The sequence below is a fragment of the Uloborus diversus genome, chromosome 3 (genome assembly GCF_026930045.1).
Source record: "Uloborus diversus isolate 005 chromosome 3, Udiv.v.3.1, whole genome shotgun sequence".
Taxonomy (NCBI): domain Eukaryota; kingdom Metazoa; phylum Arthropoda; class Arachnida; order Araneae; family Uloboridae; genus Uloborus; species Uloborus diversus.
Genome location: NC_072733.1, coordinates 151604250 through 151616326, shown reverse-complemented (window position 1 = coordinate 151616326; position 12077 = coordinate 151604250). Strand labels below are relative to the sequence as shown.

At 31.7% G+C, this 12077-nt stretch overlaps 1 protein-coding gene across 1 annotated transcript in view; it reads left to right on the top strand.

Moving 5' to 3' along the window:
• Positions 1-12077, top strand: part of LOC129218551 (spondin-2-like) — a 66718-nt gene that overhangs the window by 50153 nt on the left and 4488 nt on the right. Inside the window, exons 3-4 of the mRNA XM_054852855.1 lie at positions 65-444; positions 8202-8356. Coding sequence (XP_054708830.1) covers positions 65-444; positions 8202-8356 — 535 coding nt within the window. The remainder of the gene's footprint in view (positions 1-64; positions 445-8201; positions 8357-12077) is intronic.

The following is a 12077-nucleotide window of genomic DNA, read 5'->3' as shown; positions in this document are numbered from 1 at the left end:
TGTGTGAAAAAAAAACTCTATTTCATGTAACTGCTCATGAAATGATATTTCTATTATTTTCTAGGTATCAATGATATGCCGTATAGTACCAAGTCCTGACTGGTTTATTGGAGTAGATAGTTTCGATTTGTGCAGGGATGGTCGATGGATGGATGCTGTTACACTTAACTTAGGACCATTGGATGGTGGAACCGACTCTGGTTACACATTCACTTCTCCAAAGTGGGCCACAGAACCTCGATCTAATATTGTGCCTATCCGGTCTCGAACGCCTGATCATCCGGCTGGATCTTTCTTTTATCCTGAGCTAGACAGGCTTCCTCGGATAGCTAAAGCTCGATTTTTTAAGACGAAGGAATTTTTTGTATCAAAAAAGATCTACAGTAAAAATAGCCTGATGGTGAATTCTGACGCACCCTTCACAACACGTGCAAGTATAGTCAGGTAAAAAAAATCTGTCCGCTAATTTGCTTAGTTGAGAATAAACTTCCAGACAGGGTAGTTTGCTAATAAACAAATGGGAAAGATTGGATGGTGGAACTGACTCCGGTTACACATTCAATTCTCCAAAGTGGGTCACAGAACCTCGATCTAATATTGTGCCTATCCGGTCTCGAACGCCTGATCATACGGCTGGATCTTTCTTTTATCCTGAGTTAGACAAGTTTCCTCGGATAGCTAAAGCTCAATTTTTTAGGACGAAGGAATTTTTTCTGTCAAAAAAGATCTACAGTAAAAACAGCCTGATGGTGAATACTGACGCACCCTTCACAACACGTGCAAGTGTAGTCAGGCAAAAAAACATATGTCTGCTAATTTGCTTGGTTGTGAATAAACTTCCAGACATGGGCACCCATATGCGAAATTGTAAGGGGGGGGGGGGGCTCAGATATTTTAACCATGATTTAGCAGGATATCTCCACATAAAAGCAGAATTGAGTCATTAAAATTTGACATTTTCTATAACTTATTCATTTATGGCTGGAGAAGAAATGCTTTTACATTTTTGTAAAGAAAAAAGTACTAAAAGCAAAAAGTTCTAATTTCTAAGGGGGGGCGGGCTCGAGCCCCCCCCCCCCCCCCCTTCACCGCTATATGGGCGCCCATGCTTCCAGACAGGGTATTTTGCTAATAAACAAATGGGAATGATACCGTAATGTAGGGACAGAAACGTAATTGTAGTACACTAGAGATCATTGCTTCAGAATTTGTTAAACGCGCTAAAGAATTCGATAGCCGCACAGAATGGAAAGGTGGGTGTCAGCAATTCTGAGCGAGTATGTATATACACCTGTCATGTAGAAATACTACTGTAGTGCGAAACAACTGTGTGCGTGCACAAAGATTAGAGCTAGGATTGTATTTTCGCTGTGAATATAGGGTAAATGATTTTTTTTTTGTGTCCCCAAAGAAAAAGGTCATCTGTTTAGTTTAATATTCATTATTTCACTAGTTACCGTTATGTTTGAGTTTGTGCAGATGAAAACCAGAAGATTTTTGACCTTTTTTTTAGTTTTATAAGCACCAGGGAGAAATGTTGTCAGGGGAGTGACACTATCAGCAGAGTTATCTATGTTATTCCCTTAATTTTTGTCCCTTTTCCTTTTTTTATATAATATTTCCGTTTTTTTATCTCATTTAATTCAGAATTTTTATCCGGATCATTTTTAATATTTCGTTAAAGTAATCTTTATCTAAAGTCATGATATATGAGTTCGAATGAGAAACTAGAGAGAACAAAATAAATAGATTAATAAATAAATAAAACTTTATAATCGTAAGATGAATATATGTTCTCAGTGGTACAAAAAATGCCAGAGGAGTGACGCCAGAGAAGTGACAAAATCACACATATCTTGTAAAAACAACATCACGCATTCTTTTTACTAGAACTTAAACGTAATCCATGATATCTACACACAATAAACATTTCATTGTACAAACTTACATTTTGGAAACGATAAATTATGTAAACATATACCAGAGAAAATACTGAAACGAGTGGATCAAGCACGCTTTGTGGCAGTAAAAACGAGAATTGATGAAATATTATTTGAAATTTGATCGAAACAGTTAGCTTGCTTTTAACTTAAGTCTGTATTACGAGGATTATTTGCGGTCAAGGAGTTCCTTCAGCAGTTTAAATGTTAAATTTCAGTCTTTCAATTTTGCCAGATGAGGTTGAAACCATTCTTCTGTGACGTAAAATATGACTATTTTTTGCATATTAATAAATAGTTTTAATGTGTTTTGATAAAATATGTTTTGATGTTTATTCAGGAGTATGATTACAGTAAAATACATTGTCAGGTTATTTAAAAAAAAAAAAAAAAGCGCCGAACGTGTTCGTACAAAAAGTCGAAAAAAGGAAAGCCAGGGGAGTATACATTTTTAATTATTTTCAGTTTATTAATGCTAAAATGAACAGTAATCGAGAACTGACTGTGTGGGCCAAATATAAGACAATATTTTTTATTAATTAAGCATACGATGACAATAATATAACTTATTTTACCTTAAAAAATTCTATGCGCCGTTGAAATTCAAATAGCGTATATTCACCCATATAAATCTGAATTTCAGTTTTGTAACCTGTCCAAACCAGGATTTTGTCCCTCCTTAAGCAGATCACCTTTTATACATGTTGTGGAAAAAAAGAGGAAACAGGATTTTTTTTTGTTGCAAAGCTCATAAATAGATTTTTATGCTTTTCTTTTAAGCTCTTTTATTTAAATGAGAATGCCATTAGTCTACTTACATTCACATATGATTTCAAAAGATTCTTTTAAAAAGTATAAAGTAGAAGCTGTGCTAAAATGTCACAATTTACACACATCAATAGGGCTCAGGGGACAATATTGATTCTACTGAGCAGTAAGGGAAAACTACTTTTCTTTTCATCTTTAATAATAATTTTTTTTGTGCGCGCACACACACTCACACATACATAAATATGTATATATATATATATGTATATTTGAAGAAGGAGAAATAATATGTATGTATGTATGTGAAAGTTAGAAAGTAGTAGAATGTTTATAAAAATTTAATTTACAGGTTTAGAATAGGTAAACACCCCCCATATGCATCAAAACATTTGAAACTTGATAAAGTAAAAATTAATGTCTCAACCACGTATTGCCGTAAAATAAAAAATAAATTGACGAAAGAAGCTGTTGCCACATAATTGAGTATGTATTTGATATCTTTTTATGCAGTGGCCTAGTCCTAACGTGCTCCCTTACGTTAGAGGCCTTATTCCTCTCCATCAGTTAAACTTCCAAACGAATCCTTTTATCAAATACATGAAACTATGATAAAAATGGAATGGCTCGCCAAAAATATTTATATATAAACATGTATAAGCAGCTACAGAAGAAAGAGTTCTTCAATTATTTGCTGCGACTTTTCATTTGAATTTAAGGGGGTCCGGGACACAAAAATCGACAAATTTTGCATTTTTTTTTAATCATTTAAAGGATTACTCCGTTTCTTCTGCTTAAAAGGACGTTTGAATCGTGTTTCTACCTTTATTAGAACAAAAGATATAATTCTTTTTGTTGCTCGCACCTAACTAACATGTATTGGACTTTAAAACTTTAAACGCGTTTTTCTCCATGATGCAATTTTTCCCGATTTCTTGCATTCAAACTCTTATAAGTCAAGAACCAATGAAGATAAAGTAATGAAATTTGGAGCATGTCTTTTTCAAACAGTTTACTTAATTTTTTATTCTGCGATTTTGAAAAAAACGTTTACTGCAAAAAATATGGTTTTTTTAAAAAAAGTATCTTCGAATTTTTCGAAATTTTTCTTCAAATATTTTTAATTTTTTATTGAATCAATATTTTTAAAATCGCCGAATGAAAATCAAAGCTTAGATATTTGTGCATACTTTTTTGAAAAAAAATTGAAAATTGACCAACAATATTTTGAGTTATAGCAATTTAAAGCAACCCCATTTTTTTTAACAAATTAAATTTAAATAAAAAATTTTTTTTTCATATTTATGTTGTGATTTTGCTTATTAATTAAATGGTGAATCAGTGTAAAAAAATTCAAAACTCTAAAGTATATAATAAAAAAATTTTCAAAATGTGTCCCGGACCCCTTAAAATCAGCAAATAAATCATGCTTTAATTTTACTTTAAATATGTACAGAACATTCGGTTTTAAATCAGCATAGCATGAACCTTGTGTTCTTTAGTTTTTGAACTAAAATGCACTCAAAAATTACTCTCATCACGGTGTCGCGCGTGGAAGTCGCCTTCCGCCTTCATCCACGGAAAACAAAAATTAAAAAAAGAAACAAAAGCACTTGTGCCTGTATTGTGTCGATCAAAACATTGGCAAAAAAAATGTCCACAATACAGTGTTGCCCATGAAATTTTTTTAAGCGCAACGACTTTCCATCAAAATTAAAAATCATCCAACAGAAACAGAGGGCTTTATATTTAATGAAAAATAAACACAAACTTTGTATTTGAAATGTTTTTGCTTTTTTTCCAGTAAACTGAACGAATGGTAGCTTTTTTAAATGTTATCTGACCGTGTGAAAATTCCTATTCTTCTAGAGGAATTTCGCTTTCTTTATCAAGTTATCAAATAATATTTCATCCTGCACACTTGCATTTGGATTACTCAAATAACCGACATTTTAATTGTACGCCATATTTTGAAAGTTTGTCTATATAAGCGTTATTACACCAACTTTGTTACATGGTTTTTCTGAAGTTTTGGTCGATGTCATAACATTTCCGAATTTCGGCGGCAATCTTTTGGTATGAAATGTGAGGAACTGAAGCTTTTTTCCAAGAAACCCTCGAGTTTTAAGCAACTTCTTTTATAGTTTAACTAACTGAAGGATCTTGATTTGCCTCAACATCATGAACAAACAGACAATGCTTCAATATACTCCATGTTGTAGGTCTTCCCGTATCAGACTTTTTCATTTCGTGTTCTTGGTTTTGAAGTGGTTCTAGTTAATTTACATGGGAGCTCACAGGAGTTCGGTTCCTGCACTTGTATTTAATTTTATGTGAATTTTTACATATTAGACGGAATTGAATCATATTTGTGGATTAAAAGTAATTCGAAAGACCATAGGGCTCCCGCACTTCTTTTCTTGGAAATTAAGTACTGGTGGAGACTGAAATGATAGATGACATGAATAAAAGTGATTACTAATCAACATCTTAAGAAGAAATATAGAGTATTTCCGTTGAGCACCGCACCAAAAACTATATTAATGCAGACTCTTCAAGTGACAATCAATCCAAAAAATCAAAATAAAGAAGCAAAAGCTGGACTATTGGAGACGGGAGAAAGTATTGGTTCACACTTGTTACATTTTGCTTTGCGCGATATTTTTTTCCCCTTCTGTTTTTTACTTATCGCTCCGCAATGACAGGGGAGGATACGAGATGCGTGGGTTTTCGCACGCCTTTTAAAATTAACTGCAGTTTTGGCAACAATATAAGTAAAGTTCTGATGGATTTCTGTTCTGATTTTTTTTTCTTATTATTTTTAATATTTTTTGTTTAAAACTTATCTGATATTAGATTTACTTAGTTCTGATTTAGTACGGCAGTTATCATTGAAGTTTGTCTCTTTCTGTCTTATATAATATGATATTTTCGATACAAATTATGAAGAAATGATTATATTATAGGTTATGTTTTTAATGCACATGTTAGGCGCAATTAATATTTTTCATAATGTTTTATTATATTGAAACTAGAGATGTCATTTTGAAGTGGTGGAAAAAAACGGTTTTTTCCGGGGGGGGGGGGGGGGGTTCTGGGAAAATTGGAAAAAATGGAAAAATTGTTTTTTTAAGAAATAAAAGTAGGGTTTTTCATAATAGCTCTGCTTTTCTTGGAACATATGAAGGGTTAAGCATTAAAAAATTATGCAATTCAGACAGCTTCTTCTGCTTGGCAAAAATACTAGTAAAGGTAAGTTTCTACAGTGGTGGTTTACAATTTCAGGCGCAAGTCGGCACGGCCTGTCGTTGTTTAAATTGTATGAAACTTTTTTTACAATTGTTTTGACCTAAAAGGAAAGATGTAAGTGGGTGTGCGACTTGAAAAATCAACTTTCGTTTTTTTTCGGACAACCACACACACACACATATAAATAAATAAATAAATAAATAAATAAATAAATAAATAAATACATTTATTTATTTATTTTTTCAGCTGAACTCCGTTAATACGAACTGTCAAAAATCCACGAATTTGTTTGTATTATCCGTTTTTCGTAACAACCGTAAGTGAATGGTACTGAGAAAAAGCGAAGAAATGCTTACCTATATTAAAAAAAATATTATTACTAACACACATTGTAATCTAACTTTTAGTACATTCAGAAAAATACCATTTATTTCTTATAAATGAATGTTTTTGGAAAATAATAAAAAAGGTAGATGATAATTGACAATCGCGGAACAGGTCGTAATCCACAATGGAAGATGATCTTCGGGTAAATTGAAATGTCCACAGGACTTTGTTTTCTATGCGAAATTCTTAAAAATTTTCTTTTCGATACATAATGGGACTTCTACTGCCTAACGAAATGATGAATAATTTCTATTTAAAAAAAAACAGTTTTCAACCACGAATATTTTAGGTAAAGAGGTCACAAACTTTTGTTCGTCTTAGCCGATGCTTTCAATTCAAGGAACTAATTATACGTGAAAATTTTAAAACAATTAAATAGCAAACCAAATTTAATGAACGTTCGTTTTAGCCGTGATTTCGTATTAAACGTAATCGTATTAAGATAGTCCAACTGTAAATATATCAGTGGCGTCGCTACGGGGGGCGGGGGGGGGCGATGGGGTGGAGTTCGCCTCGAGTGTCACCCGCCTGGGGGGTAAGACCCACAGTAGAATTGCACGTTTTTTTTTAAATATTAAGCCAAAATGTAATTTTAAGACTGCAAATTTGAAAATTTGATTTGGGGGCAAACCCTTTGACCCCCTTTTACTACTCCACGTCATTGAGTACTATAATGCGATGCTAAGCGCAAAAGTGGTATCTGCAGCTGTGTTAAAAATGAAAATTTTTCGTTTAATCTTGTGTCTCTTTCAATTTAATTCAGAAGAATTTTTTTTTTAGATTAAAAAAAAAAATATTTCCCATCGACAAATGAGCATAACACATTGTATTACGGTAAAATATGTGACAAAGAAAACCACCTGGTGACATGGTGACAATAACTCAATTTTGACAAAAAGTGCAGATACGACTTTTGTGCATCAGAATTTAAGTATGAGAAATTTCTAATTTTATCCCTTTTTGCTGAAAATTTCAAGTAAAACTTCCTGAGGGGTTGAAAAAATTCAATTTTTCAATTTTTCCGAATCGAAAATTAACTGCTTCGGAAAAACGTTTTTTTTTTTCCGAAATTTTCCGTTTTTTTCGAACTGTTTTTATCTCTAGTTGAAACAGAAGGTAAAACGACGGTATTTAGTTAATTTAAGACCACTTGGGATCCCAAAAGCTCTATTGAATTGAAAATTTTTGGAAACCTAGAACTTATATTTTCAGAGTTTATTAGTTTTCAAAATTATGTTATTTTCAACTTTGTAAAATGGTTCAAAAAAGGCACTTCTGACTATTTTTGAGGACCTTAGGGAACCCAAAGATATTATCCTAGGAGGCCAAGAACAGTCGAACCGTTGTTTAATCATGAGTAAAATGAGGATGACAGACTAATAAATTATATGGGAATGGGATGTAATTGTACACAGAAATTTCGCTTCGGCCTTTAACGCAGATATGACTATTTGACTATTCAACTAATTCCCGATATACTTTTTTGATGGATTGGCCATAAGTGTGACACTAATGTTGGACTTAATAAGCATAGGAGCTCACAGGAGCTCAGTTTCTAACACTTCTTTTCAATTTTATAAGAACTTCAACATTTAAAACTAATTTCTAGCTATTTTTATGGGAAAATAACTCTTGGGGGGCTACAGAACTCCTGCACTATTTTTGATAGAAATAAAGGCCTGCGCTAATGAAAAATGTATTGCATCCTCCTAGATGTTTTTCCTAATATTTTTAGTCGTTTAAACTCTTCGCAGTTTCTTGAAACGATCGTTAGCAGGCTATTTTCTATACAAAGGTTATTACTATATAATTATGATTTCTTGTTTTTTCCTTGGAACTACAATTTATTTCTTATTTCAGCCCTTTGAATGAGCTTAAAAAATATGTAGCACAACAAAAAGGAAAGTTAAGAAAAGAAAAAAAGAGCATTCGACCAGAAGTTGGAGCTTTTCGATCAAAAGTAACATCCACAACAAAAAGCAAAGCAAGAAGTTCTTTAATTCATCACCAAAATCGTAAGTTCTTCACTTTCAGTATGAAATACTAAAAACTTAAAAATCAGAACATAATATTATGAATTCATTTTGCTGTTTAAATGAAATATAATAAAATTCTTACATTAAAACAGTTGCATTGAGTAATATTTTGTTCAAACTTGATTCACTAAATATGCGTTACTGAACTAAACTCCTCAGCTAAGAGAAAAACAGCATTATTTATTAAATATTTTTCCTTAAGAAAAATACAGTAAAACCTCTCAATAAGAGACACTAAGGGGACCGAAAATTTTGTCCCTTAAGTAGAGGTGTCCCCTTCTTCTAATGCATGCAGTAGATATTAATTCAGAATAATTTCGTAATAAACACGAACTATTAACGTTTAAAATAAAATGCTAAAATGATTTATGACATTGAATAAATTCAAAATTATTCAAATTTCAAAATTTATTCTTTAAATAATTTAAAATTTAATCAAAAGTTTGATTATCCTAAAGTTTTGCTAGATACATGAATTATTTTGACGTAATTTCTTACATGGATTTATTTAATTTCATTCAATTTAAAATTCAATACAGTATAAATTTCAATCAGTGTTTACATTTCAAGTTTTTTACACAAAGCTATTCATGGGCCGTTGACTATCCATCGGCTGTTAGCCTACTTGAATAAAGTGCTGAGAGGGAAAAGGAACAGGCATGTAAATTTTTTTTAGCAAGACTTTTGGAATACGCTAGTATACGTTCATGTCAACCTTTCTCCAGTTGAGTTATAGACTCTCAAATTCCAGTAAATTCAATACTTTGTGTGCATTTATGCATTATTTTTTGTAAGTTTTCTCTGTAACTGTCCCTTAAATAGAGTGTCCCTTATTCAGCAGCAAATACATGGAGCACCCAATTCAAAGGGACTGGGACCAGAAAAAATGTCCCTCAAATAGAGGTGTCCCTTAGAGGAGGTACTACTGTACTTTTATTGCAGACTTTTAAGAAACTATGGGAGTTATTAATAGCATATACATTTTTATTTTACGGTAATTATCAATGATACTACAGTGAAATCCCCTTACAATAAATAACAATACAACGAAATATCCTTTCAATTAAAAACAAGTTCAGTCACGATTTAATTTTCATTACATTGCTTGAATTTCATTACAATGAAGTTCTCGTTAAAAAGAACACAATTTGTGACCCTTGAAGTTCGTTGTAGCGGGATTTCACTGAACAGAAAAACCTCTTTACAATGAACACCAATACAACGAAATATCCTTTCAACGAAAAAAAGTTTCTGTCCCGATTTAATTTCCAGAACATTACTTAATATCCATTACAACGAAATTCCCGTTAAAACGAACACAATTTGCGGACCCCTTGAAGTTCGTTATAGCGGAATTTCACTGAACAGGAAAAAATACCCTTTACAACGAAGACCAATACAACGAAATATCCTTTTAACGAAACAAAGTTTCTGTCCCGATTTAATTTCCAGAACATTACTTAATATCTATTACAGCGAAATTCCTGTTACAGCGAACATAATTTGCGACCCCTTGAAGTTTGTTGCAACGAGATTTCCCTGTTGTTTCTTCGTCTTTTTTTTTTTTTTTTTTTTTTGTAGGTGTGTCACGATTACTGCTTTCCTTTATTTGTTTTTACGCCACAGGTGTCAATTTATGCCACCGAAATACATTAAAGCTGTTCTTTCTCAGTTCGGATAGTTTTGAAGTGCTTTTTGCCAATCCTACAAGGCTTATACACTACTTCAGAATGTCACCTTGAAAATGTGATTCATGACACAAGAAACTTAAAAGCAACTTCTTTTAGTGTTACTTTATATCAACATCTAAAGCTTTAAAGGGTTATGACCGACGTACTACCTCACCTTATCACTTTCTTATTGGCTTAGTCATCGTTATTCTTCGACTTCGATGCATGAGGAGGGGGGGGTGGAGGGGAGGAGATGAATTTAGGTGTGTCTAAAGCTGCATGCTTTGCTTCATGGTCAATTGATCATTGTTATGCAATGGTCCACCTTCATAACAATAATATAAAAATACTATGTAGCACTAAATCTTTTTTTGCAGTTCTTAAAACAACGAATCTATATATCAGTAGGGGAGAGTGTTGTACCTTAGGATACTTTTCATATTTGAATTTTTAACAGCAATTATTTGAATCAAATTTAAAATCTAAAAGTCACATTAAAATACCCCAACATACTTCTATGCAATATATTTTTTAAAATGCAGACAGTTTTTAAATAAAATATTGCCAGTCATTTAAATAAAAGTTCAAAGCTGTCCCAAGTTACAACATCCTATTTTACCTCGGGACACATCCTGTTCTACTATAGGAAATTCTTCATGATTTAGGAAACAGCCATATACTTAAACCAATTTTGCACCAGAAAACAAAATATATATATATATATATATATATATATATATATATATATATATATATATATATATATATATATATATATATATATATATATATATATATATTATATATATATTAATAAATATATATATATATATATATATATTATATATATATATATATTTCGTGCTAGTGAATTAAATTACGAGTAATTAATTATGAATTGTGAATTATGAATTATTATCTAGCATTAAATTTGTTTAAAAGACTACATAAGATTAGAACATTGTTCCATGTTCCTAAACAAATCTTAATTATTAAGAAACATGCATATGTTGTACCTTGGAACGTGTCCTAAGGTAGAAAATGTTTGTTGTCTGTCCCAAGATGCAATCCCCCACACAGTTAAAGAAAACCCAAAATGGTGGTCAATCTAGATGCACTATCATTATTTTCTCATAAGAAAAATATTTAATGTACTTCTCTTTTATAACAAAATAAAATTCAGTTGATTAAATTTATAAATACAAAGACAGAAAATGAAATAAAAATGAAGAAAATATTTACTTTGGAGTCATAAAATTTTCTTTCTCTCTCAAAATCGTTTATTTCACTCATTTGATGCTGATTTATACCATGGCACCATTTAGTGGTGAAGGTTACTATTAGAGAAAGCAAAAACGTGGCTGCTAAAAATAGATTCTTAGAAATTAGCAGTGTCTCAACGTTTTTCTTGTCATTTGTATTTTTCTGACGAAGGCATACGTGTATTTTTCTGATAAACTTTCTAACTTTTGCATCTTTGCTACCTACATTATTTACTTTGAAAGAATCGATGAAAATATTAACGTCGCTGCAGATTACATTTTAAGGAGTTTGAGAAATCGGCACACTGAACTATTTTATAAAATGCTTTTTATTGATGAATTGGAGCATTACAAAGTTAGTTTCTTCTACTCCCAAGTTACAGAAGCTGATTAGCTGCATTCACAATTTGGAGACATATTGGAGAAAAAATCAATTTTCCAGACAATCTTTACAAAATATGCAAAACCAAAGAGGTGAATTTTCACGAAGTACTGAAGAAATACAATGAATGTTAGAAATTGGTTCAGAATTCTTCAAAATTTGTAACGTTGCATGTAAACAAAAATAACTTGAGTTATTGTCGTGTACTCATACCCTGTAAACTAGCGTAAAAGTCACTTTTTTCCAATTTTTTAACGGTAAAATCCTACTGCACCTCATATGAAATGAAAATTTTTGAATGGAAGAATTTCTATAATACAATTTAAAACTAACCTACTAATTGCAAACCATGTTCTCAATCAGAAAAAAAATTTATATTGGAAATG